The sequence below is a fragment of the Protobothrops mucrosquamatus genome, unplaced genomic scaffold (assembly GCF_001527695.2).
Source record: "Protobothrops mucrosquamatus isolate PMUCROS unplaced genomic scaffold, P.Mucros_1.0 scaffold41, whole genome shotgun sequence".
Taxonomy (NCBI): domain Eukaryota; kingdom Metazoa; phylum Chordata; class Lepidosauria; order Squamata; family Viperidae; genus Protobothrops; species Protobothrops mucrosquamatus.
Genome location: NW_015386423.1, coordinates 332650 through 360147, shown reverse-complemented (window position 1 = coordinate 360147; position 27498 = coordinate 332650). Strand labels below are relative to the sequence as shown.

The 27498-nt window shown below is 51.9% G+C and overlaps 1 protein-coding gene across 1 annotated transcript; it reads left to right on the top strand.

Moving 5' to 3' along the window:
• Window positions 1–79: 79 nt before the first annotated feature.
• On the top strand, window positions 80–27451 carry PIEZO1 (piezo type mechanosensitive ion channel component 1). Its single transcript, XM_029283226.1, has 40 exons — window positions 80–151; window positions 861–1121; window positions 1876–1987; window positions 2491–2669; window positions 3101–3249; window positions 3558–3713; window positions 3880–3977; window positions 4240–4403; window positions 4932–5108; window positions 5365–5490; window positions 5650–5850; window positions 6163–6367; window positions 7103–7207; window positions 8109–8262; window positions 8501–8744; window positions 8921–9017; window positions 9747–9915; window positions 10332–10421; window positions 11011–11101; window positions 11728–11785; window positions 14224–14324; window positions 14795–14949; window positions 16343–16520; window positions 16606–16730; window positions 17648–17833; window positions 18372–18630; window positions 19323–19511; window positions 19739–19988; window positions 20281–20416; window positions 21042–21189; window positions 21683–21897; window positions 21992–22150; window positions 22513–22660; window positions 23000–23188; window positions 23581–23673; window positions 23864–24036; window positions 24330–24452; window positions 24668–24747; window positions 25371–25566; window positions 26235–27451. Exons 1-40 carry the CDS (start codon window positions 113–115, stop codon window positions 26482–26484), a joined length of 6228 nt encoding a protein of 2075 aa, XP_029139059.1. The 5' UTR covers window positions 80–112; the 3' UTR covers window positions 26485–27451.
• The last annotated feature ends 47 nt before the right edge of the window (window positions 27452–27498 follow it).

Below are 27498 nucleotides of genomic sequence, written 5' to 3'. Positions count from 1 at the left end.
AAGGTGGGTGGTCTGGACCATGCTCTAAACGAATCCCTCCTCTGCAGCCCTCCGGAAACAGAAGCCTCCCCAGGAGAAGCTGCAGCTGCTTCATTCCTTGGGCCACCTCGTCATGAAGCAGAGCTACGTTTGCGCCCTCATCGCCATGATGGTGAGCGAGTGGGGAGTCTGCCGTGGAGGGATGGCTCTTAAAATGCAACTAACTAAAGAAAAGCCCTGGCAGCAAATATTTCATCTTTTTGAAGGCGGGGGCACCCCGTCCCCGATCCCATTGCTCTGAAGTTGGCCAGCGCTGGCCACTCACAAAACACATCATTCTGGCCTAGTATCGTAGCTGGGTTCCTTGTGAGGTCCAGAAGCAGATCTAACGTGAACTATGACCATCCTTTTGCTGTAGGATAATTTAACACAATACGATAACATAATGAGTTGTAGCAACCATCCTAGACTCTCTTAGACTCATTGAGAAGCATATCATTCAATCTGAGAAGCAGAAGACTTTATACAATCTGAAACGGTTTAGGGTCTCCTGCTCAAGTAGGGGGTCAGACTAGAAGACCTCCAAGGTCCCTTCCAGCTCTATTCTGATTGATTGATTGATTGATTGATTGATTGATTGATTGATTGATTGATCGAAGCCTTTAGAATTGTACGGGATTACCAAAATAATGTAAATCTATAGAAATCTATAATTATTTTCTATGTTTCCTTTTTGTATTTTATCTTCCCTCTTTTATAGTTTTTTCCTTTTTTTCCAAATCCTTTAATCTTTTTGTGTTTTTGATCATCCATAAAGTTGTGTATATAAAAAGAGAAGCACTTCCCAGCCTGCTCACTCTGGGGTTGACTGTTCTTTCCAGGTGTGGAGCATCACCTACCACAGCTGGCTGACCTTTGTGCTGCTGCTCTGGGCGTGTCTCATCTGGATCGTGCGCAGCAGGCACCACTTTGCCATGCTCTGCTCGCCCTTCATCCTTCTCTACGGCATCGCTCTCTGCAGCCTGCAGTATGTGTGGGGGATGGATCTGAAGCCCGAGCTGCCCACCAAGGTCGGCTTCATGCCCCTGGAGCAGCTGGGGCTGGTGCACCCTCCGTATCCTTGCCTGGACCTGGGGGCTAAGGTAGGGTCAACCCCGGAGCCCGGTTTGACCTGTGTGGATACCTGCATTGGTTTAGATTCTTCTCTTACTGTCATATTGGTTTTTCTTCCTGCTCTCTTTCTCAGCTGATGCTTTGCTAGGCGGTGGGGCTCCAAAGGAGGTCTGTCAGCCCTCCGGGGCCTCTTGCACAGCTCAGCACAGAACTGTGATGTTCGTCATGTTTCTCAACCTCGGCAACTTTTAAGCCGTTAACTTTCATCAACTGCTAGAATTCCCCAGCCAGCCTGCTTTAAGATATGGGGACCCCAATGCTCAGAATTCCCCAGCCCGAAAGTTGCTGGTGTGCATGACTGAAAATGACACCCAGTTTCATGACAAAATACAAGAATGAAGGACGCTGCCTTTCCGTATATGCACTTCCTTTTTAAAAAAAATTAATTTTTATTGGGAAATTTTTTTACAGAGTAAAGGCAGTACAATTTTTAAAAAGTATGAAAAGCAAATTTAATATTGTATTATTTTTCAATCCAGGCTGGCAAATAATTTTGATTTCATGCGCCTTTAAGAGGGACGTGGGGCGGGGCGGGTCTCCCAGGCGTCCTCGGACTGCACTTTGAGAAACACTTCCGGAGGGAAGATGCAGCTCTTTCAAGTCTGCTGTTTAAGTTTTAACTTACAGACCATCCTTGCCTACTGAGACCAGACCCACTTCTTTTTGTCCAGGGCTTGACTGAGATGCTCTGACCTCTGTTTCTCCATGCCTTCTTCCCCACAGCTCCTTTATACCTTGACCTTTTGGCTTCTGGTGCGACAATTTGTGAAGGAGAAGCTGCTGAAAAAGAAGCCCCCTTCGGCCCCCCTGCTGGAAGTGACGGTTATTGAGGCAGGTGAGTACCGAGGCTCTGAAGACACGGGGTGAGAAGCAGATCCAGTAAAGAATAATACGTATTTAATTTTTAAAAATCTGACTTTAGTGGGGCTTAAAGCCCTTCCCCATCCATTTTACCTGCTAAATGGTTATCCAGCTGCATTTTTGCACTTGTGGGAGTTTTACTGGTGACCTCTTGCCAACCCAACTGTTGGACTTGCAATGAATTCTGTCCAGATGATCTGCAAACCTTGTCTTAACTTGCGCTGGAGAGCAGGATTGGTCTTCAGGACTATGCCAACCTACCTTTAGGAGGTGTACAAGCCTTTGTTTGCTCACCCAACATTTCTGGAATAAGCTGCGATGGGCTGGGTTCCCAAAACTCACTAAGCCTAAACTCAGTGCATCACTTTCTAGCTGGCCTGATAGGCCAACTGGGCTACAGCACTTCTAATTTGAATGTTCTGCCCTGGGGTCCAGGTCATTCCGAGCCCCATTTTTCTGTTCCCCTCTTCTTTGCAGAACCAGACCCCAAGCATGATGTCCTGAAAATCCTGGGCAGCTACGTGAAGGACTTCTACGCCAAATTCTGGATCTTAGTCTGTGCAGGGATGTTCATTGTGGTCAGCTTTGCTGGACGGCTGGTGGTCTACAAAATTGTCTACATGTTCCTCTTCCTCCTCTTCCTCACCCTCTTCCAGGTGATTAGTAGACCTTAGAGCAGAGAAATGTCAGGATTTTTAGGGATTAAAGGACTGAAAAAGACAAGGGTGCAAAGAAGGGGAAGAAGGCAGGGAAAACCATCTCCCTTTTGCCTCACCCTGATGAACCACAGATTTGTTCCTAGAGTTCCCAGTCATTGTGGCTTTCAAGCCAGACTGGTCCATCTAACAGTAGCCCTCTGGGAATTGGGGAAGAGAAGCGATTTCCCCAAGCGCCTCCATCTTATCTTTGAAACAGAAGGACTGGACCGTGAACAAGGTCTATCCATCAGATGGGGCAGCAATCTTGGTAGCTGTTCTAAGATACTTCTTGGGGTCTCTTGAACCAATACAACAGATTGGAGGGGATGAATTATACCACAGCTTGAAGATGACTAGGCGCTTTCCTCTGCACCCAACTTCTTCTGCAGGTTTACTACGGTCTCTGGCGGAAACTCTTGAAGGCCTTCTGGTGGTTTGTGGTTGCTTACACCATGCTGGTTCTTATAGCTGTTTACACCTACCAGTTTGAGGACTTCCCCATGTACTGGAGGAATTTCACCCACTTGACCGATGAACAGTGAGTGGAGTCACAGCTTTGTAGCCCCAAACCCCATGGATCTGTGGATGAAGACTCCTTACCTGGTCTAAGTCTGGGGATAGATTGGGGTAGATCTCTTGTTGATTTCAAATAGATCCAATCACTCTCCTCTGCTCAGGTGGGCCATTGGGACACTTGATTCAACTTAAGAGATTTGAGTGAATTGAATGCTTCTGAACTGATTTGTCAGTTCAGAAGGCAACTGCACATAGGTCAGGTCCTGTCTGGTCAAAATCAGCTGAGTTTGACCTAAAGACTCAGAAGATCCTTCCTTCCTCTTTATCCAGACTGGGTGACCTTGGCTTGGAGCAGTTCAGCGTCTCAGAGCTCTTCTCCAGCATCTTCATCCCAGGCTTCTTCCTACTGGCCTGTATCCTTCAGCTCCACTACTTCCACCGTCCATTTATGCGCGTCACCGATCTGGAGTGCGTCATCTCACCCGGGTATGTCCATTGCTTTCAAGTGGGTAAGTCCCGGCTCCCAGAGCCAGCTTTTAATTAATTTGCTGGTTGGAGGAGAAGGAAGCCTCGGCCTCTGCCCAAATCCTGTCTTTCCAATCCCAGGGAGGCTTCAGCTCTTAAGTCCTCTTGGCGTTCTTCTTGATTTTAGGAAGGGAGAGCTTAGTGGGAGCCAGGAGCTGCTTCAGGCTGAAGGTGGCAAAGCAGAAGACCACGAGCCAGATGATGACGTTGATGCCTCTTCTGAAGGTAAGGGGAGAAAGCTGAAGAAGAAGGTGTCAAGGGAAAGCAAAGGTCCATCTCTGCAAAAGGCACACCACCCAGGAAGAGAATTAAGCTTGTTGACTGTCAGCTGGTTTTCCTTCTAGTGGAGAGTTGTTTTATTCCAAGCATCCTTTCTCTTTCCTTGGAGAGGTTGGGGAGGACAAAGCCTTCTAAAGAACCAGACTTGGTGAAGTCTGAATATTCCCAGCTCTGCCTCCTCCTCCTCCTCCTCCTTGCTCTCCCACAGAGGGTGTGCCCAGCAAGTGGGGCCTGGTGCTGGAGCGTCTCTCGGTGTTGGGGAAGAGCTTCTCAGATGTTCTCGGCTGCATCCAGGTCTTTGTCCTTCGCCTGCTGGAGCTGCACATTTTGAAGCTTTTGGCTCTGTACATCATGTGGGTTGCTTTGCAGGAGGTGAGTCCTGGAAGAAGGACTGAGCCCGGGAGGGGAGCTGCTGAAGGCCAAGGGGAGGGCTTGATTTAGGCAAGGAGCCACCTGGGGATCAAACCACCTGACCTCCAAAGTGCCAGCTCAGGAAGCCACAGATACAGGAGATGCAGGCTGCAAAATTTAATGCCTCTGGTATTTTGTTTTCCCACGAAATCTCCAAAATATCTTCACACAAAGCATGTTTCAGTCATTGAGCTGAGAGTAGCAAGGAAAGACGAAGATCTGCTTTGGCCCAGGGAGGTTGCAATTAGTTATGGGCCAAGGTGTGGGCCATGCAGAGCCCCAAATCACCTTTGAGGCTGCAGGAGTCTTACCTGGACACATCCTTCAGCACCAGGATAACCTTCTCATCCCTTTTCTGCCCCTTGAGGAGCTTTCTTTTTGAAAAACTAAATGAAGGTTGGTCAACTCCTCAGAACGCTGCTTGCCAGCCTCCCCTGCACAACCCAGAGTTCCAACTGCTGTTCCTCCTCTCTTCCTCTCCTCTTCCAGGTGTCGGTGATGAACTTGCTGCTGGTGGTGTTGTGGGCCTTTGCGGTGCCCTACAGCCGCTTCTGCCACATGGCCTCCTGCCTCTCCACCATTTGGGCCTGCATCATCATCGTCTGCAAGATGCTGTACCAGTTGAAGATTGTCAACCCACAAGACTATGCCAGTAACTGCAGCTTGGTAAATGTGCCCCGACCTTAGACCCAGAAATGGGAGGAGAGGGAAGTGCCTTCGAACTTGGGCTGGGTGTGTGGGAATCAGTTCCAGAAAGAGGTATGGAAGGGGAAAAAATAGTGGTCACCAGGGAAATGATGGCTGATGATCAGATTGAGAGTTTATACTCTATCCTAACCTCCCAGGAAGAATAGTGAATTCTGTTGATGGCATAACATCTTCTGATTATAGTATTATAGTATAATTCCTTTTTTCCTTCTAGCCTCTGCTCAATAACACCAACCTCCAACCAGAGGAGATCAGCAATTCCACCCTCTACCAAGGTCCTGTTGACCCGGCCAATTGGTTTGGCATTCGCAAGGGGTATCCCAACCTGGGCTACATCCAGGTGCGTAGCAGCTGTTCCCGCCTAGCAGGTCCCTCCAGCCTGAAGGAAGTTGTAGTCCCATCATATCTGGAAAGGAACCTATTTGATACTAAGGCAAGGTGGTTTCTGTTTCCTGTTCTTGTTGCTTTGGCTCATCTGCTCCTTCTTCTTCCTCTTTAGAACCATCTGCAAGTTCTGGTCCTGCTGGTTTTTGAAGCGGTGGTGTATCGATGCCAGGAATACTATCGCAAGAAACACCAGCTGGTGCCTCCGCTCACCCAGACCATCTTTGAAGATGCGACACGCCAGAACCTAGATCAAGGCTTGCTGAACTGCATCAAGTACTTCATCAACTACTTCTTCTACAAGTTTGGTCTTGAGGTAAGCTGGGCCCTGCTGGCTGGACCGAAGAGACGATGCTACCTAAGTTGTATACAATGAAGAAGTAAAGGTTGGCCAGTCAGATAAGACGCCAGGAGTGTCTGGAACAAAAATATCAAGGCATATGAAAAAGGGGTGGAGCTTTTGCAGTAATGAATAAGAGAAAGAGGCGTGGCATTTGGCCAAGAGAATAGAAGCTTCTTAAGTCTTGGAACAATCCTTAATGACAGAGCAGAGATTTCTCGTTCATCTCCCAAGACGTCACCAGACCAAAGTTCTCTTCCTTGACTTCGTTCCCTTCTCTTTCCCCAGATTTGCTTTCTAGTGACAGTGAACGTGATTGGCCAGCGCATGAACTTCATGGTGATCTTCCATGGATGCTGGTTGGTTGTCATCCTGACACGGAGGCGGCGTCAAGCCATTGCCAAGCTCTGGCCGAAGTACTGCCTCTTCCTGGCTCTCTTCTTCATCTTCCAGTATCTTCTCTGTGTTGGGATTCCTCCAGTTCTCTGCAATGGTGAGATTCCAACCTAGGGAACCAGCCAACGGTTGCTGCAGTCTTCTTTTCCAAATAGGACAAGTGTTTGGCATCCTTTCTGCTTCTCCTCCATTCCCATAAGGCCATTGATGGAGGTCATTGCAAGTTGCTTCCATAAAATGCTCAGAAAACCAAGTACAACCCAAAGAAGGCAACCAACCATGGTTGTTATACCAAGTGCCATTCTTATCCTCGCATCACAAGGGCATCGTTGAACCAGAAAAAAAGTCATCCCAAACATTCAGTGGGCAGTTCCCCACTGAGAAAGGCTTGCAATATCTGGGGAATTTTAGGCTTGGAAAGAGCTGACTTAAGGACACTAGATATTTACCAAATTCTGCATAATGGGGAGGTGTGGACACAGGAAGAATTTTCTCCTCCTTGAACTGGCAGATCATCACAAAACATAGGAAGTGAGAGACACACAGGGGAAGCTGCTCTTGGTTAAACTATTGACTCCCGTGCCAAGATGTGGTGACGGTGATCAATTAGGCTTTAAATGGGAATTGTACAACTCCCTGGGGGGGGGAGATCATTGCTGTCTGCTGCTCAAAGATACACTGTCAGCAGAGTGCTTGTCTCTTCCCATCATCTTCCTTCTAAAACAAAAAGCTTTGAAGAGGGGAGATCCTGAAATGAGAAAGGAAGGGCTGTTGTGGTCCGGAGCCAGGTGCTTTTCCCTAGGTGCCATGTTTGTGCTTTTTACCTGTCCAGATTACCCGTGGAGGTGGAGCCCCACCCTTCCCATTACCTCCGTTCTCATCAAATGGATGTACTTCCCCGACTTCTTCATGAAACCCAATTCAGTCAATCTCATGAGTGAGTACCTAGAAACAGCCCTCCTGCTGTTAGAAAACCTGGTGGAAGAGAGTTGTTTCTTCATTTCATTCATTTTATTTATTTATTAAAGAAATTTATATGGCCTTCCAAGAATTAACTCACAGGAATAAAGCCCCAGACACAAAACCCGATACTGCCCCCCACCCTTTTTGCTGTCCTTATTATGTAGTAATTAGTGGCAAAACAAGACATGGAAGCAAAGAAAGACTGACCCCATTTGCAAGTGAATTCAGAAAGGGTGTAATATTTTGCTACTTGATTGGGATAATTAAAATCTTCCTCAGTGATCCACTGAGCCCCAGCCTTAATTCAGCCATGAGCCAAATTCAGCACCAGGGACAGCTCCTGAGAAGCGGGTTGAAGCCATTGTCAATTTTGCCCCTTAGAGCAGAGGTCCCCAACCTTTGGGGCACCAGGGACCGGTTACCTGGAGAGACGTTTTTCCACGGACCGGAAAGGGCGTGGTTTTGTGTGCTCCCTGCATCTCGCGGATGAGGCTTTGCTTGTTTGTGCGGACCGGTTACTGGACTGAGGGTTGGGGACCCCTGCCTTAGAGTGACAGTTTGGACACTTTTCCTTCAGGATGTAGTCCAGTTCTTAAATATAGTCTGTGATTCTCTCTCTCTCTCTCTCTCTCTCTCTCTCTCTCACACACACACACACACACACACACACACACACACACCAAGCTGTGGTATGCAGGTTGTATGAATTGCAGAGAGAAGCCTTGATGGGCCACACCCCTTGGGATGGGAGGTAACTTGCTAGTGGGCTCTTCCCCCTCTCCAAAAGGGGAGGCATTTCTGCAACCCAAGGCCACATCTACTTTCCCGTGTCTGTTGGTGTGATGGGCATTAAAAAAAATCGTCACTTCCCACAGGTGACTTCCTGTTGCTGCTCTGTGCATCTCAGCAGTGGAAGGTTTTTGTCAACGAACAGACGGAGGAATGGGTGCAATTGGCTGGGGACAACCGGGAGCAGCTGGAGCCCCTGCAGGGGCAGCCAAACCCTGTGCCCAATTTTGTCAACTGCAGGTGAGAGCAGAATAGTCCCCCCCCAGGTGGCTCTTCCTGGCTAACTTCATGCTAACTAGGATGATTTATCCTATTTAAGAATAAGGAAGGGTGTTTGAACCAGCACTGCATTTAGATCCCTTACAGCTGGGATTAAATCAATTGAGATCCATCAAACATCAATGACTTTCGCTGGATTCTTGATTAGATTCCGCTGGACTCTTCTTATATTCTCAATTTTTTCTTTCCCACTTGCCAGGTCCTACCTAGACATGGTCAAGGTGTGTGTGTTCCGCTACCTCTTCTGGTTTGTCTTGGTCATTGTCTTCATCGCTGGGGCCAATCGCATCAGCATCTTTGGCCTGGGCTACCTGATGGCCTGCTTCTACCTGCTGCTCTTTGGCACCGCCATGTTGCGCTGGTCCCTGCGCGCCCGCCTGATCCTGTGGGACTGCCTGATTCTCTACAACGTGACAGTGATCATTGCCAAGAATATGCTCTCGGTAAGGCTGAAGTTCCCTACAAACCCTTCCGTCCATCAGGCTAAAGGATGTTGAGTCCAGGCCATCCGTTTCAAAATGGTGGATCCAGTTTTTTGTGGGTACAAAATGTGAATCTTTGGTCTGAATGCAGACAGCCACTTTTGGGTGGGGTGTGACTCCCTTTCCATTTCTGCCAGCTCCTCTCCTGCGTCTTCGTCCAGCAAATGCAGAACAACTTCTGTTGGGTCATTCAGCTCTTCAGCCTGGCCTGCACCGTCAAGGGTTACTATGACCGTGAGTATCTGCTGTTGATATCCAAGCAACTAAGAGGGGACATAAGAGCTTCCTTTCCCCAGTTCTGGGGGTAGACCTGGAGTCTGGGTATGGAAAGAGTGGGAACAGGAGGGTTGCGTAGCTATGCTGTTTCTCCACTGAGGATTTGTGACATCTTCATAGCATCACCCAACCGTCCCTGAAGTGTCAGAAGTCCTGTCCATGTTACTGTTGCTTTGGTCCCGTGATGATTGGGGGACTCCAGAAGTTGCTTGGGTGGAAAAGACTTTGGAGAAAGGCCAAAGACACACCTTGCTTTGGGCATGTTGGATGAGGTTCAACCAACCAGATTTAGCCAAACAAGATTTGGTTTACTTTGGCCCCACATTATGTAGATAACCTTTTTGGCATGTTTACCCAAGGTTATCATTTAATGCGTTGCATAAACAACACCTGAAACCTGACCGAACAGCTTCTGTTATTTCTAGTCAGTTTGAGTGGACTTGTGTATTCAATCATAAAAAAACAGATTTGAATGAAAAGATACATTTTGCACCTGGTGACACCTGTGACTTGCTGAGCTTGGCCGAGGCGTCCATTTGAATGGAACAGGGAGAACCTCCTCATGTGGGAGACCCCAGAGTCCCCACTGATGGAGAGCAGCTGGGGGACCGTCACGTGTGGGCTCCGAGGTGTGGGGAGGAGTTCAGGGTCCACATCTGAGCCCCTCCCTGCCCCCTTCTTTGCCAGCCAAGGATGTGGACAAGAGCCAGGACTGTGCGCTGCCTGTGGAGGAAGCCGGCATCATCTGGGACAGCATCTGCTTTGTCTTCCTGCTTCTCCAGCGCAGGGTCTTCCTCAGCTACTACTTTCTGCATGCCTGGGCCGACCTCAAGGCCTCGGCCCTGCAGGCCTCCAGGTGAGCGGGGGAAGGGCTGAGATGCGGAGCTTTGCACATCCGGGGATGCAGACTGTGCAGTCCACTTTCCAGCAAAAAGATGTACATAACGAACAATGGGTTTGCTTGACAACCACAGTGTTCACTCAATGACCGCCACAAGAAAGATTGTAAAATTGGGAGTGGTCATCTGTTCACCCACTTAACGACTGTCATGACTCACAACCATAATTGCTAGCTCGATTACGGCCATAAGTCAAGGACTACCTATATTGTAATCGTACACAGATTCGAGCGAACATGTCTTGGTGTCTGGTCGCTGAGGCTGAAGAGCCGTGGCCTGTTTCTAGGTTTGGTTAGGCCATTCTGGGAAATCGGGAACGTGGCTCGGCAGGGCTCTTTCTGACATTCATGGATCCTGATTTGTGTCTCCTCAGGGGCTTCGCACTTTTCAAAGCCAGGATGATCAAGCAGATGACCGCCCACCTCTGGGCTGAAAAGAAATCCTTGGTCCAACTTAAGCGGCAGTGAGTGTCATGGGGAGGAGGGGGAGGAGAGGAAGACACCCAGCAGGGGGAGGGGGGCGGAAGTTTATCCTGGCTTTCAGGACTGGGGTCCTGAGACACCCTTCCCTGGAGCAAGAAGTAGTTTTCATTTTTGTTGATTTGACCCAAACACCAGACCTGAGATGGAGGTCAGCCATCAGCTCTTGTATCACAACCATTTCTGGCTCTCCTGGGAGAGATCTTGTGATTCAAGTGAGGAATCTGCCAGGGGGAATCGAGGATCTCTGAAGGATCTGCAGATGTGGAGGGCTCAAAGCCCCTGAGATTGCTTGGAGGTGAAGCTTCTGCCCTGGTGGACGGAGCTCCAAGGGCCAAGTTGGGACCTTCAGGCAGGGCTGAGGAAATGCCCGGAGGAGGGCGGGGCAGGGAGACACATGATCACTGGGGAGGAAGGGTCTTGCAGGATCGAGCCACCCACTTTGACTTCTGGGGCCCAGAGAAATTACTTGAGGTGAGGAAACCCTGCAGGCAAAAGAGGATCCAAGATGGATGTTGGCATGGGGAGATGGAGCCTCTGTGCCACTGCCCAGTTCCTGCCCTCTGCCCACAGGATGCAACGGATTCGAGCCAAGCAGGAGAAGTACCACCAGGGACAGCTGGCCAGAGACTCGGAAGAGGCCACGGAGGCAGACACGCCAGGTGTGAAGGGAGTTTCAGGGCTAGGGAGCATTTCTGGAAAGCCTCTAGGAAGCCCACAGCTTGGCCATGCCCAGGGGCAGCAGATCTCCAAGTGGCCCGTTCCACAGTATGGTTTCACTGGATGCCCACGTCACATCAATGCCACACCGCTGTTCTGGCAGTGGATCCTACGAAAGCAGCCATTCTCCTCACAGGAGACGCCGGAAAGTGTGACTTCAGATGCCATGTGGAGCCATGGAAGGCAGATGGGGGAGGATGGGGGTCTTCCTTTATCCTTGCAAGTCCCACCCGCCTTCCTTCTAGGACTTGAGCCCTCCTTGCCTGCAACCCCCATGTAGCCTTTGATTACACCCTGCTTGGTCTCCATGAAGAGTGGTGGGTGCTCTCTTCTTTCGCCCACTCCCAGCCGCATGAAGCAGGCATGGCTTTTGCCCCCGAGAGATTATGGGTTGCCTGGGAGGGACCCAGGCGGTGGCCCTGGTTCCTTTGGGCCTGGGCTCGCGGATGGCATCAGGGTGCGTTAGGAGAGGGAGCAGCTGCTCGTTCGGGCTCGGCTGGCATTGTCCACGGTCCCTTCCTGTGACCCTCATCTGCCTTTGTACCATGTTCCACAGCCTCAGGTGCCAAGAAGGACCCTGGCCAGCAAAGGAAGCGCTGGTGGCGCCCGTGGTTGGATCACGCCACAGGTACAGCCCAGCCCTGCCTCAGGGCTGGTGGACATACTAACCCCTGGCTCTGCCAGCCATTGCAATTGCTAACCATGGTTTCATCTGGATTCTGAATCCATCTCCTCCATCCTGCCTGCCTCTTTCTGGACGGGGCCTGTCTCTCTTCCAGGGTCTTCCAGCCATCGCTTGCTTGGGCTGCCTTTCTCAGTCAGCGTCTCTTGCTGCCTGGGCCCTTCCAGAGACCACTGCAGCTTCAGTTCTCATCAGGCACCAGGACCCTGGTTGCTCGTCTCAGGGCTACCAGAAGCCTTGGGCAAGCCCTGTCTTGGTTGGGGACCATAGCTGAGACCTTTCAAGGTGGCCTACTTCAGGCCTTGAACTGCATGTAGGTCCCAGGCTCGGTCCTGACTTATTTGGTGGGCTGTCTGGAAGCTAAACCACTATCCAGACCAGCTGGTTCACACCATTCTGTGGCTTTTGGGGTTTGACTTAGCCAGCTGTGCCTTAGTCAATACACTGAGATTAAATCATGGCTTGCTTGTAGTATATAGACCGGGTGGAGCACAAAATGGTCTTGGATCATTGCTTATTTGTCAGCGCAACTAGGTAGACCAGACTAAGACGCCAATGCCATCACTCCTACTCTTATTGTAAAGTTATAGTAGCAGAATCTTGCAAGTCAGAATGTGCTTCCCCTGCCTTTATCTTTGGGCGAATTAGGTTGGGGCTCATCCAAAACACTTTCTCACATTACATTCGTGCCCGGGGCTCAGTCCCCTCTAGTCTGGCAGCTGCCTTGATAGCACCTCTCCCTCCGCCCATTAAGGACATCCCCGCTGCCCTCTACACCTGCCTTAGGCACGTTGGCTGAGCCACCAGATCTTGCTGTGAAAGGCTTGCTGGCTTTGGCAATGCATGCTACGGATGCAGTCCAGCGTTTCTCAGCCTGGGCAGCTGGGAATTCTGGGAACCGAAGTCCATACATCTTAAAGCCTCCAAGGTTGAGAAACAATATTTTACTGTGCGGTATGGACTCTGCCTGATGGAGCAGGGTCTGGTTTAGTGGAATGAACTTCCAAAGAGAGAGAGAGAGAGAGAGAGAGAGAGAGAGAGAGAGAGAGAGAGAGAGGTTGGTTCTCACTCTACGGGGTAGGAACCCTCACCAAAGAAGGGAAACGGGGCCAGCTAGGTGCCAACCAAGCCACCCGCTTGGCACCCCTGTGGTCCTAGCCAGGATGGGAGGCTGGGCTGCCAGAAACCCGCTGAGATGTTGCGTGGACAGCTGGTGGCTGGTCTCCTCCATCGCCAGCTTCTTATGCCTGCTTGGGGAGGGGGGTGTCTCTGCATGTTTTTGTTGCCTGGAAAACGTTTTCTCCCTGCAGCTTTTTGACTTTCTCTGCTTCTCTTTTCTTCCCTCTAAGGAAAACCACATTCTGTGGAGGGCAGCCCCACCTCGCCTGCTGTACCCTCCCCAGAGGAAGTAGCCCTTCCTTCTCGGGTGGACGGAGGCTGCCGGGGGAGGCAGGGCCATTACAGGGGTAATGTGTTTGCACGAACAGAACGGGGCGGGGGGAGCGGAGTCTGTTTGGGAAGAATCTTCCCTCCTGCTCACTCGAATTCCCTTGGAGATCCAGCTGCAGGAAGGGGATCTTCCGAGCATTGCTCCCCACCCCCAGGAACGCACTGGATTTTACTGGGGGGGGAGGGTTCGTTTGCAAGCCCTGGTGGGGTGTACCCAATGCATTTAGGGCGGCATTTCTCAACCGAGGCAGCTTGAAGATAGGTGGGCGTTAACTCCCATGCTGGGTGGGGGATTCTGGGAGTTGAAGTCCACCCACCTTCAAGTTGCCACGGTTGAGAAGCACTGCTTTAGGGCGCACGCAGCGTCTTGCCTTATTGACAAAGCAATGCCAGGCAGTCTCCCAACCGAAAGCACAAGCTCACAAGTTGAAAGGAGCCAACAAACGGCCCAAAGCACCAAACCCGAAGTTCACAACAGCAGCAAAAGAGCCTAACAAGAATGCTGTAAGATGACTTGACAAGTCTGGGAAGTTTCCCTGAGGACAATCTAGGTCGGAAGAGCCAACTCCAAGCCAGCCTTTGTGCAGATGCTCTGGCTGGTCCTCCAGCGCTCCGGCCTCGCTCTGGAGGTAGACCCAGCGCTGAGAAGCGCCCCTTGTTGAGAGCAGCCAGTCCCTGCGGGTTTTGAGGCTCAGCTCCTCTGATCTGGACCCTTTGCAGTCTTTCCAGTCCTCTTTTCCTGTCCTTTACCTGTAGAGTGGCCCTTCTGTGTACATGCCTAGAGGCTCTCTTGTTCTTCTGTCACTTTTCTTGCATGTCTCTATTCTCGAGGGAGCCATGGCCTTCCCCAACCCAGGTGGGGCTGTTGAGGGGAGGAGGAGGAGGAGGAGGAGGAGGGCATTGGCTGATGCTGCGTTTTGCTGTGGGGCTCCTAGTGCTGCACTCGGGGGATTACTTCTTGTTTGAGACGGACAGCGAAGAGGATGAGGAGTCGGCTGTGGAGGACCCAAAGCCCCCAAAGCAGAGCGCCTTCCAGGTAAGGGAGGAGGGTAGGTTTCCCCCTACAAGGCCGTGGGGAGCACAGATATTACTGACTGTCTGGGATGGATTTATAGAAATTGTTTTACAATACAAGGCACAAAAGCTGCCTAATTCTTTTGTAGCTGGGCTCACAGCTGCTGGATAAATAAATATATTCCTCCTTTTTAAAGACAACTTTCCTGCTCCCCAGGCACTGATAGGCTGCTGCATGAATGCCATATATTAATAAGAATAACCTCTGCACATGCTCAAGGTGGCTATGTCTTCTCTTTCCACCTGCTTGAGCTGTTCCTTGGCAAAACTCTTTGAGACTACTTGAGGCAGGCAACCCTGTGCCATGCGGAAGTTGTCCTGAGATGGTTCTCCTGGGGGTGGACTCTCCTGCCTCTGGGGTGTTCTCAGCTTGACATTCTCCAGCAGTTGAATGAGGCCGTCTCAGTCTCTCTTTTCGTCTTCTTGGTCCAGCTAGCTTACCAGGCCTGGATCACCAGCACTAAGACTGTCCTACGAAAGCAACAGCGCCAGGAGAAAGAGGAACAGGAGGCAGATCCAGCCGAAGGCACCTTGTCTCCAGGTGAGACCTTTTTTCCAAACCCAGCTGTGGGACCACAAAGGGCTGCTTTCCTGACACGATTCAGAACATGAATGGTGACCATGGTGTACCCAGCTGAACACAATCCACTGGTTTCACCAGCTCTCCCTCTTGCAGGTGAGGAGGCCAAAGACGAGACTTTGCCAGGTGAATTGACAGAGGAGAGACGCAGCCAGCAGGAGGAGGAGGAGGAGGAGGAGGAGACAACTTCAGGTAGGTGGAAGGCAAGGCTCACAATGGAAGGGAATGCCTGCCCAGTTCACCTTTGACCCCCGCCTTCAGATTCCAAATCCCTTAGGACAGTGATGGCAAACCTTTTAGAGACCGAGTGCCCAAACTGCAACCCAAACCCACTTATGTATTGTCGGGTGCCAGGTGGGCGTGGCCCACTGGGTGGGAGTGGCTGTGGTGGTAACAGCAGATTGGGTGGGAATTAAAAAGTTCAATCAATCAATTCCAACTTTGCGAGAACTTTTTTTTCCCGCGAGAAGTTGAAATTGATTGATTGAACCTCTTTTTTTTTGCACGCAGCGGCGGAGGCCTAAAGCGAAAAGGTTTTATAAAACCCAGCTGAATGCCTAGGACTGGGGCAATGGCATGTGTGCCCACAGAGAGGGCTCTGTGTGCCACCTGTGGCACATGTGCCACAGGTTCGCCATCACGGCCTTAGGACAAGATTTCTCAACCTCAGCAATTTTAAGATGGGGGGACTTCAACTCCCAAGATTCCACAGCTCCAATTTTACAACTTTTTTTGCACTGATCATTAAGTGAAGTGGTCATTGAGCAAACCTATCATTTACTTTGGGGCATTTTTCCTGAAAACCAGATGTAAACATGGGTTTTCAGTAGCAATCTCATTAATCGTCACGACCGTGGGATGCTACACAGGTCTGTAAATGTGGAGTAATTGCCAAGCACCCAAAATGTGGTCATGTGACTATGGGGGGGGGTGGAGGAATCAAAACTCTGAAACCAGGTCGTAAGTACCTTTGGGGTGAGTCTGTCATAACTTTGACCAGTCACTAAGTAACTGGTCATAAGTCAAAGACTACGTGTACACAGTTAACCAGGAACTTGCACAGGGTTGCCAGCCTTCAGACAGAGATAGGCCAGTTGGACAGACTCCCTTGTAAGAGCCGGATCCTCCATGTACAGGGGCAGTTTGCTGCAAGCAAAGGGAGGAGGGAAATATGGAACAATTAACCAGAGGAACAGCTTGCCACCTGAAATTGTGGTTGCTCCATCACTAGAGGTTTTTAAGAAGAGACTGGACAGCCATTTGACTGGAATGGTATAGGGTCTCCTGCTTGAGCAGGGGGCTGGACTAGAAGACCTCCAAGGTCCCTTCCAACTTTGTTGTTCTATTACGGGCTCCCTTTTCTGCCTGGAGATTTTGCGAGTGACCCGGGCTGGTCTTTTCTCAGGGAAGAGCAACGTACTGCAGCGGGTGCTGAATGTCCTGCGCTTCCTCTGGGTGCTGTGCCAGGCCACGGTGGACGGCTTGACCCGGTGGCTGAGAGCCCTCACCAAGGAGCACGAGCATCTCTCCACCGTCCTGGGCCTGGAGAGGTTTGTGCTCACCCAGCAGCTGGATCAGGTGAGCGCCCATCAGCCAGGCTGGGGCTGGGTTGGAGGGGGACTCGGCTTGCTCAGGAAGACCCGTCTCTGTCCCGCCCACACAGGCAGAGGAGGTTCAAAGAGGCATCCTGGACAGATTATACCAGCCATCCCTGCCGGCCGACAACACCTCGCAGGACACGGCCTTGCCTGGGACGGCAGCAATCTCGCCCAACAGCATGGCTTCCAGGCAGGTGCATAATGGGGCCGGGGAGGGGAAGCCGGAAGGCAAGGATTGGGGCAGTTCTGCCTTGTGTACGTGGGGCTGTGGGCCCAGAGTGTGTGCCTGCTCCCTGTAGGGCACAGGAGTTGAGGAAGGAGCACCCCTGGACGTATAACAGGGCCACCTTCCCAGGAACAGAAAGTTGGACCAGTTGTGCAAACCAGCTCAGGACAAGGTTCCTGTCTTGGAGGTGGACCTTGAACATGCATCTCCCAGGCTTTCTAGCCCTCAATTCTGCCTCCTCCTCCTCCTCCTCCATCATCATCCTTTGTTTCTCCACCATCTTGCAGCCCTGCTTTGGGGGCAATTGCTGCGATAGCCCCTGGGTGGTGGGTGCCTTTTCCTTCCCTGGAGGCCCTTGACAGCCACCTACGAGGAAGTTGGCAGTTCAGTTTCTTGTATTGATTGAGATAGGGTTGGATGACCTCTTAGAGCCCTTCCAACAGTAGACTTGCACAGCACACCAAACTTGGACAGTTTCAGGCTGAGTTCATTTTCTTAGTGCTCCAATGTTAGGAGTACCAGCTGGTGCAGTTAGTTAGCTTCTTGTGTAGCATGTTGTGTGAATGTCTATGGAGATTCTCAATCATCCAGGTCATGGTTGTCCCAAACGTGTTTTTTTCCAAAAGGCAACTGGGCTTTCTTGTTTTTTTCCTTGAAAAACCTTTTGCTTCTCATCCAAGAAGCTTGGATGAGAAGCGAACTGAACAAGCTTCTTGGATGAGAAGCAAAATGTTTTCAGTTACATTTTGGAAAAGCAGCTTTGGGACAGACCTGTTAGGTGAACTGGGAAATAAGGTGAATTCAGTCAAGTTTGCACCAACGTCAGGTAACTGAAGCCCCTTGTTGTAAGACGCTGCTTAACCCCCATTATGATTGCACAGTGGCTGCGACGGGGCCGAGGTTTTCAGTGCTGACAGCACCGGCTACAACTCTCGAAGCGCCAGCGAGGAGCAAATTCCAGCCGTGGATCTTCCAGACAACGCAGGACTCCTTCCCAGCAACTCCCAGGAGTTGCTGGCTTGTGCTAAGAGTCGGCCCCGCACCGCCAGTGAATTGCTACTGAACAGGTACTGCGTTGGGCAAGCAAGCCCCCCCCCCGCACGTATCTTGGCTTCTTAGGGTCACACGTGCCTGACATTCCATTAACATCACCCGGTTAAAGATACACAGCTTCAAAAGTTGGCATGGAGGTCCCAGTTCAGCACGTAGGAAAAACTATAAGACAATAATTTCTGGGTGCCTTAAGGATTTCCCAAACCGTAATGCAGGACTGTTACTACAAAGTACATGGGACAGTCTGTTTTTTGGGGGGAAAAACACAGTTCAAAGATAAAGACTAACATTGTGTGCAAAAGTCCTCCAGAGCAGGGTTCTCCTTCTTTGGCAACTTTTAAGACTTGTGATCTTCAACTCCCAGAATTCCCAGGCAGAGAGGATCATTGTGGGAATTGCAGGCTCAGTATAATACATACAGAAGCTCTGTGAAACGTGCAGATGGTGGTGGGTGTGGTGATTCCAGTTTGGAGGAACTTTGCTCCTCATTGTAGCTTTTCCAACCTCCTGCCCCCCCCCCCCACACACACACCTGTCCCTTCTGTCATCCAGACGTGTCTCTTTCGAGGAGCTGGAGGAATCCGAGCAGTTCTACCGTTCCCAAAACCGCTTTGTGCAGCTGCTGGTGGCCTGTTACCACTTTGTGGCCGGGCACTCGGACCTGCTGTGTTACTTCGTCATCATCCTCAACAACATGGTCACGGCCTCGGTCATCTCGATCGTCCTGCCCATCCTCATCTTCCTGTGGGCCATGCTCTCCATCCCGCGGCCCAGCAAGTCCTTCTGGATGACGGCCATCGTCTACACAGAGGTGGGGCCCTCCTTCAGCACAGGGGAGGAAGTTTCTGAAGCTAATTTTGATGGGAAGAAATGGCTTAGCACAGTGTTTCCCAGCTTGGCAAACTGAAGATGAATGGACTTCAATTCCCAGGATTCTCAGCAGTGGCTGTGGTAGATGTGGAATTCTGGGAGTTGAAGTCCATATACCTCCAGTTAGGAAACCCTGAGCAGATTTTCTCTCACTGGGTGCCCACCTGGTGTGTTGGACTGCCTGCATTCCCCTACCTGCAAGAACTGGAGCCCAGCATGGCACACTGGAGAGGACCGGCTTGAGGAACTCTGGCTTAGGATTCTCCATGTTGTTGGGGTAGAACAAAACATAGCTCCCCCCACCCCCCCGAAGAAGAAAACCAGCTCAACACTCAGTAGGAACCTCCTTTGTGGCTTTGTCAAGTTTCAGGAGAGATTGTGGTTGAGCCACAAAGGCTGAAGAAAGATACTGAGTCTAGCCCATGCTCTGGACTCATTATGATGGTTGAGAGTTGAGCCTACCTATTCAGAGGCAATTTATCTTTAGCTGTTGGGTTTCAGATAATGAGGAAAGATGCTGCCTTCCATCTTTCCTTGTGAGAAGACACTTCTGGCAGAAAATGAAATGCTGGACATCCAAATCTGTTCTAGAGCTCTTCTCCCCTGGACTCTAAAGCCTCTCTTCTTGCACAGGTGATGGTGGTGCTCAAGTACCTTTTCCAGTTCGGCTTCTTCCCCTGGAACAGCTACACCACCATGGTGCGCTACGAGGGGAAGCCTTTCTTTGCGCCTCGCATCCTGGGCATTGAGAAGACCGACAATTACATCAAATATGACCTGATTCAGCTGCTGGTGCTCTTCTTCCACCGCTCCCTGCTGCTGGTAAGAGAATCCGGGCTCTGGAGAGGCTGGAATTCCCATCTGGGCCGGGAGAGCAACCTTGGATGAGGCCAAGTGACATCTGCCAAAGAATGTGAGATTGGGGAAGTTGCTAGGAATTACAGCAAGAGACCCATCTGGGGTGGCCTGGACTTCTTTCTCCCACGCTTCGCTGCGTCTGGGTTCTGCAGCACAGCTTGGTCCCTTTCTGAATGAGCTGTCCTCTCCAGAGCTATGGCCTGTGGGACCATGAAGAAGACCTGCTGGCCAAACCTCAGCCGGAGACAGAAGAATCGCCAGATGCGGCCAAAGAAGAGGAAGAGCCAGAGCCTGCGGCACTGGCCAGCTCCGAGGCAGAGAAGGTGGTGGTGGAGGAGGAGACGGAGCCAGAAGCGCAGAAGGGGGTCCGTTCACGGTTCAGAAAGAAAGGGGACAAGAAGAAGCAACTGAGCAAATCTCTGGAGGACCAAAGGGAGGCAGGTACGTAGTGACCCGCTACAGAGGGAGCTGAAAAGTGGGAGGGCGGGAGACTAGGTTTGCTTACTTATTCAGTGGTTGCATGGATCAGATTGATTTATATGGCTATCTGGGTCCCGTTAGAGGGCAGAGATTAACAGAGCAGACCCTATGCCAAGAGAGTTAATTCGGCTGGGATGAGTGGGGGGGGTGAGGGGGATGTGTAAATGCTCCCTAGCTGAAGCACATCCGTGGGAGGAGGGCAGAGATTGGCCAATAGTTCATCCTGTTCCTCTCTTTCCCATCTCCCCCCCAGAGGTTCAGGAGCAGGAAGGAGAGGAAAAGGTGGTGGAGGAAGAGGAGGAGGAGGAGGAGAAGAAGAAGAAGTCAGGCCCATCCCGAGAAAAGATGAAGGCTGCCAAACGCCAACTGAAGCACTTCGTTGCTTCTGCGTAAGTGGTGGATAACTGGGCTGGTGGTGGGAGGGGAGGGGTAGGCAACAATCTTTGGGCAGATTCTCCTCACCCAGAAATATTGGTTGTCGTGTTTGGGCTCTTCCTCCCGTGAGTCAGGCTGTGGCAGGTTCATATGTTGTGTTCAGCCATTGCCATCCCTCTTAGATGGACCAGACAGGGAAATCAATTCCACAGCAAAGACTGCTTGATGGAGATGGGCCCTAATAACAGAACCTTGCAAGTCAGATTGTGCTGGACACCCTCCCCCCCCCTATACTTCAGTGAATCGGTGAGGTGTCTGCCTGAGCTTCTTTCCCACGTTATCTCATTGCTCTGGACTTAAAACACATTCAGCCCCTTTTCCCTAGGCCACCCTTCCTGCATATCTCCATCAAGGTCACCTTCCTGCTTCTCTACCATCATTGTATTCGTGGCTCAGCACAATGTGCAGCCTGTCCATAAGCCCACCTTCTCTGTGACTCCGGCTGGGCCCACCCTTGCACCCTACAGAGGTGACCTGGGTCCAAACCTCTTGGCCACCGGCAGTTCTGCACTAGAGCACCCCGGGGAAAGCACACACACACACATCCTTACTCAACCCTCTTCATCCCTCTTCCTCCAGAGCAGAGCGCAGCTTCCGGCCAGCATGCCAGTTCTTCCAGGACATCCTGCACAGCAAGTACTGTGCTGCCACAGATGTTTACGCTCTCATGTTCCTGGCTGATGTGGTGGACTTCATCATCATCATCTTTGGCTTCTGGGCCTTTGGAGTACGTCTGGCAGGGCCACTCGGGACCTGAAGCTTTCCTCAGGCTGTTGCCATGGTTTTCCTGGGGTGACACTTCCCACCCAGAGGTCTTGGGCACCTGCTGGGAATTCTGGAGTTGTAGTCACTGGGCACCTAGCAGGTGCTTCTTGGACTATTCCAGCAGAACTTTAGGAATCAGGGTACTCCAGGACTGAACTCTGTCAGCTAAGGAGGGACAAAATGAAGGAGATGAAGGAGCAGGGGTCCCCAGTGGGCTTATCTGCTGCCCGGGGACCACCCTCCCTTTGACTCTTGCTGAGCTTTGGATAAAACAGAGTGGAAAATTCCAAGCATCACTAAAATTCAGCACAGGTTCACCTATGCTATACCAGGGACAGTTGGCTTGGAGTTCCCTGGACAGGAGTAGAACATTTCCTAGGAAAATTGGGGCAGTGGGAGAAGGTGTATCTTTGTGTTTGCCTGTCCTTCCTACCTGAGCTTCTCTTCCCCTGCAGAAACACTCGGCTGCAGCCGACATCGCATCCTCACTCTCCGAAGACCAGGTGCCCCAGGCGTTCCTGGTGATGCTTCTGATTCAGTTCTCCACCATGGTCGTTGACCGGGCACTCTACCTGCGCAAGAGCGTCCTGGGCAAGCTCATCTTCCAGGTCATCTTGGTCTTTGGCATTCACATCTGGATGTTCTTCATTTTACCTGCTGTCACAGAGAGGTGCGCGGCTGTTTCTTGGCCTCCCCCTGCCCTGACTTAGGCCTGCTCCTTTAAGGGGTGTGGAGGTTGGTTCATCCTTGATCTCCCTCCCCAGGAAGTTCAGCCAGAATACGGTGGCCCAGCTGTGGTACTTTGTGAAGTGCATCTACTTTGGCCTCTCTGCCTACCAGATTCGCTGCGGTTACCCCACCCGCATCCTGGGGAATTTCCTCACCAAGAAATACAACCACCTGAATCTCTTCCTCTTCCAAGGGTAACAGCTGAGCCCCCAGCAAAATAGGGGAGGGGGCTGCTGGGAGAAGTAGAGCCTGATATGGAGTCCTTTAAGCAGAGGCAGACAGCAGGACCTTTGGGGGGGGGAACTAGAACGCTTTGCAGCAAGGTAGAACATGCAGACCTTTCTTTGGGCGGGCAGCTGAGAACATGGATTCCACCACGTCCCATGCCTCCATGTGTCTCTACACCTGGTACCCCATTTCCTTACCATGCATCATGGTAAGCACCATGCACCATGATGGTCAGGGGGAAATGGTAACATGGATTTCCGCAGAATTGTCCAGGGTCAACCAGAATCCACCCCTGGAGGATCTGAAGGTGGATCTCGTGGCTCCACAGGTTTCGCCTGGTGCCTTTCCTGGTGGAGCTGCGAGCTGTCATGGACTGGGTCTGGACGGACACCACCCTGTCCCTCTCCGACTGGATGTGTGTGGAAGATATCTATGCCAACGTCTTCATCATCAAGTGCAGTCGTGAGACGGAGAAGGTGGGCCTCCGTGGAAGGGGAGGAAGCCTGGTGGAGCTGGGTCCCCAGCACAATTCCCGTAGCCCTAGTGAGCATGGTGGCCTTCAGTAGGATGATAGTCATAAGTGGAATATTCCTCCAATGGGATTTTCCAATGTATTTTACCAGGAAACATAGATAGGGCAGCCTAGAAAAGTAAGTGCCCTCCCAACCATGCCCAAGTATTCCGAGTTTGTTGGCGATGTCCATTTTGCTCTCCGAGTTCATAGTGGCGTAACCCTAACCCTAACACAACTTAAAGGGAGGCTTTCTGCAGAAGACCTCGGGTGCCAGAACTGACCCCCTCCCTCCCCCCTGCAGAAATACCCACAACCCAAGGGTCAGAAAAAGAAGAAGATTGTCAAATACGGCATGGGAGGCCTCATCATTCTCTTCCTCATCTGCATCATCTGGTTCCCGCTGCTCTTCATGTCCCTCGTGCGCTCCGTGGTGGGGGTGGTCAACCACCCTATCGATGTCACAGTTACCCTCAAATTGGGGGGCTATGAGGTAAGAGGAACTGCCTTGCAGAGAAGCAAAACAACAGGCCACCCAATTTGCAGATGCTGCCGGATTACAACTCCCAGCATCCGTCTCGATTAGCCACGCTGGCTGGACATTGTAGCCTGGCCATGGCCCATGTCGGTTTTAAGGGGCAGACGGGCTTAGCTATTATAGCAGTTGCAGCCCAAGTGCCTTGCCAGCACCTGGCACTCAAAGAGACCCATAGATTGGGCAGCTCTAGACACCCCCAGCCCCTCTGCATCTTGGGGGCTTCTCTCTGTTGATGGTTTCCCTGTGGCAGCTACGAGCACCATGCTGTTGAAATGGATGGGTCAGGATTGATGGTGTCCCTGAAAGTGTGGCTCCCCTCCATCCCTTCCCCCTTGTTTCTTCTTCAGCCTCTCTTCACCATGAGCGCCCAGCAGCAGTCCATCCAGCATTTCACCCCTCAGGACTACGAACAGTTGACGAATAAGTTTGAACGGCAGCCAGTGAGTCCTAGCCGGATGGGATGGCAGGGAGGAGGGGGATCCCCTCGTTCAAGTGGGTGGGAGGATCAGCATCTTTCCCCCACCCATTAAAGTGGAAGGAAGCCCCGCCAGGGTGGGCTTGGTCTGAACAGGGAGGGGGGGCTGCCAGGCTGTGCTCTGCTGACCCGGCCTGGGACTCTGCCGCCCCCAGCTGGCCATGCAGTTCATCACCCAGTACGGCTACGAGGACGTCGCCTGGGCCCGCATCGAGGGCAGCTCCGGATCCCTGTGGAGTATCAGCCCCCCCAGCCGTGAGCAGCTCTGGCAGGAGCTGCACAACGGCTCCTCGGACATCACTCTGCGCTTCACCTGGAACTTCCAACGGTACTTCAGACCGGGGCCACAAAGCCTCCCTTGCAGGGCGGTGCAATGCCTGCTTAAGCCAGATGCCCCTCTTGGCCTTGTGGGGTTTGCCTGGAACGGCCACGGCCTGTGCAACCCCGAAGAGTGCTGCTTCTGGCATTTTGAGGCTTAGGACAGCCTGAGGGGGTTGTGGGTGCAAAAGAGCTCCCTGGATGGGGTAGGGGTGTGTGACAAAGGGATCTGAAACCCCCTTCTTCCGCTTCTCCTTGACCCTAAAATTCCCTTCCTTCCTCCTCCTCTTCCTCAATCGCCAGGGATCTCCGCAAAGGAGGAAAAACGGAGTACACCACCCAGAAACACACCATGGATCTGGACCAGAGGAGTCTCGTGAGGCAAAATTTGGCTGGAATGCTGCAAGGCACCTATCATGCCCCTGTGTGAGTCCCCCTTCCCCGCCCCTTCCAGCAAGGCACCCATTGCCAAATGGGCCAGGGAGTGTGGGGGGCCAGCAAGGTGGGGAAAGGGGCCTCCGGTTGCAGGGCTCCAGATTCACACACCGCAGAGCCTGAAGCGCACGGTGGCTTCAGCCATGTGCAAATGCTGCCTGTGTTTTCAGGCTTATTTATCTTGCTGTGTTTTGTCCTTGTCCCAGGCGGATACCCCATCTCTTCCCTCCCTACATACGGGCACCCAGCGGCCCCGAGGCGGACCCGGTTGAGCCCCTGCTCCCAGGTGAGGACACCGGGCAGAAACCCCTTTGCACAAACTCACAGCTGACCCTTTAATTTCCCAGCTCCTCTCTCTGAGTTGATGCAAGTTCCCGATGCTAGTTGGGAAACAATCCAGGGGCTAGAATTGGCTCCCCCCGTCAGCAGAAATGCCCACCTGCCGGGGCACCTTTCTGGCTTTTTAAGCTGGGAGCAGGAACAGGAGGCAAATGGCTCCGTTTCCCTGTTCCTAAAAGGCCAACCTCGTGCCCAAGACACCTTTGGCTCGGCAGGGTGGTTTTCCAAGGTGAAAAGAGAGCGGCTTGCCTTCCCTCTCTGCTTTCCTGCTTGTTTTTGAAACAGAGCTCCAAAATTCATGTAGTGCAAACTCGGGAATTTTGCTCCTCAGTTTTGGTGGCACGTAGTTTGAAGCCCCAGTAAGAAGAGCAGAAGGAATTAAAATGGTCCGATGAATAGATAAATCCCTGGCGCCGCTCCTAAACAGTGCAACTGGGGCAGGGAGGACTCTAAAGAAATGGGAGCAACTGGTGAGGAAGAGCGTTCCCAGTGCCAGGATGGACGTCTCTCTCGATAAGCGGGCTGGTGCTTTTTTCGGCACCTTCTTCCCTCTCCCCCCCTCTCTTCCAGACGGAGAAGACAGCTACCTGCACGTGCAAGTGCAGCTGAAGCAGCAGCGGATCCGGCCCGGGAACAGCAGCACCAGCTTCCTGGAGTGGTGGATGATCCAGCTGGTGGACTGCCAGGCGGACTGCCACCTCCTGCCCATGGTCATCTTCAGCGACAAAGTCAGCCCCCCCAGCCTGGGCTTCCTGGCAGGATACGGGTGAGTGACCAATCCACCAGCCCATCAGGGTGAACGCTAGGTGTGCTTGGAGCAGACATGGATGTAAGGAAGCGGCAGGGAAGCTGGGCCTGAGATCCCCAGGGAAAGAGCAAGCCCCCCCCCCAGTTGAATGGGGGTCCCTGGGCTCACCTGGCTTTGCTGCAGCCGGCCCACTTAGATTCCACCACCTGAGACAGCACTCGGAAGATGGTTAAATGCTGCCCCTTTGTGAGAGAAATGCAACCAGCGTTTCTTTGCCCACAGATGTTAATAGCTTGCAAAACTTTAACCACCTAAAAGGGGGGGGGTCCCCAATCTCCCTCCTACCTGGCATGGCCATCTTGCAAAGCGTTTCTAAAAATAAACAGCAGGATTAGGGTGTCTCCTTTCCTGCTTTGAAGTGACACAACCTCCACGCATCAATCAGAGAGGCAAGGCGGGTCATTCGGTCCCTTTTCAAGGTTTCCTCTGGATCAGCAAACAGCTGAGATCACGCCCCAGGCTAAGCCATGGGATCAGGGCTGGCAGATCCCGGCGGATCCTGCTCATCCAGCCTGCTGATGCTTCGTCAGTCGTGGGAATGGGTTCCGGAGTCAGGGGGTCTTTCAACGGCCTGGGGGAGGAGGGGTTGCCTGTCCTATCACTGTAGGAGCTCTTTCTCTGCTCAGGATCATGGGCCTCTACGTCTCCATCGTGCTGGTGATCGGCAAGTTCGTGCGGGGCTTCTTCAGCGAGGTCTCCCACTCCATCATGTTTGAGGAGCTGCCCTGCGTGGACCGCATCCTCAAGCTCTGCAACAACGTCTTCCTGGTTCGGGAGACGGGGGAACTGGAGTTGGAGGAGGAGCTGTACGCCAAGCTCATCTTCCTCTACCGCTCGCCAGAGACCATGATCAAGTGGACCCGGGAGAGGGACTGAGCGGAGGGCCGGCACAGAGGGAGCTCCCTTCACCCATGAAGCAGCCGTGGGAGACCTGCAGCCCAGGAGGGGGAACCGGAACGGGGACCCGGCCAGCTGCTGCTCCTGGACACCGACCCTTCCTGCCCCACTGAAGGCTCTGGGGTGGGGCGGCCCCATAACCTGAGCCACACTTGCAGCCCAATGCAGGGGGAGACACACAAAACACTTTTTGAAACACTTTTCCTTTTTAAAAAAAAAAATATACTACATGCTCCGCCTCCCGAGCCTGGACTCCTGCTTCCTTCCCCCATGGAGACCAGGAAGTGTTTGGAAAGGAATGGTTGTCCTGCTGCTGAAACGTCCAGAGCTGCCCACCTATCGCCCTCTGCAGCCACTGACCCTCCCTCCCCCTCTCCCTCTCGGCAAGCATTTTGCTGCTGGAAACAAGGCTGCTGGGAGTCTACAAAGTATTTTTTCTATAGGAGGTCATTTTATTTATACAGATCTATACAATAAAAACAAAGCTGTGATTTTCAGAAGGTGGTGAAAAGTCAAGGTGGACTTTGGGGAGTGAAGGAGAGAAATTTCTCTGGTTCAGCAGCCAAGCTTTGAGGGTTCGATTTCTCCGGAAATGTCCGGAACAGTTTTCAAGAGTTTAAATGAGGTCTTGGGAGGTCTGGATGGGGGCGAGTGCCAAGAAGGAACCTGGTTTCCTTGGGATGCTTATAAAACTTCTGTGAGCCTGCTCCCTTTATACCTTTTAGGATTTGAATCCTGTGTGTAGAAACATAGAAATTCAGTTCACTTGCGCATTCAAAGAGCTTAGGAGGCCAAACTGGCCACATGTGAAAGATCCTTCGTGGCTCAGTCTGGCTGTTGCTGGATCCAAAATGGTTTCTTTGCTTGAAAAACACTTGCGGAAGCAGAGCGTCAGGCCTTTAAGAGCATCACCCCCACACTCCTTTAGGCTGTAAAGCAGGAGTCCTCAACCTTGGCAACTTTAAGACTTGTGGACTTCAACTCCCAGCTTTG

Coding starts and splice junctions, on each gene's coding strand:
- PIEZO1 (XM_029283226.1), top strand. CDS start 113: ATGAAGCAGAGCTACGTTTGCGCCCTCATCGCCATGATG. Junction 8,263..8,500: donor CCCAATTTTGTCAACTGCAG/GTGAGAGCAGAA, acceptor CCCACTTGCCAG/GTCCTACCTAGACATGGTCA. Junction 20,417..21,041: donor AAGCACTTCGTTGCTTCTGC/GTAAGTGGTGGA, acceptor CTCTTCCTCCAG/AGCAGAGCGCAGCTTCCGGC.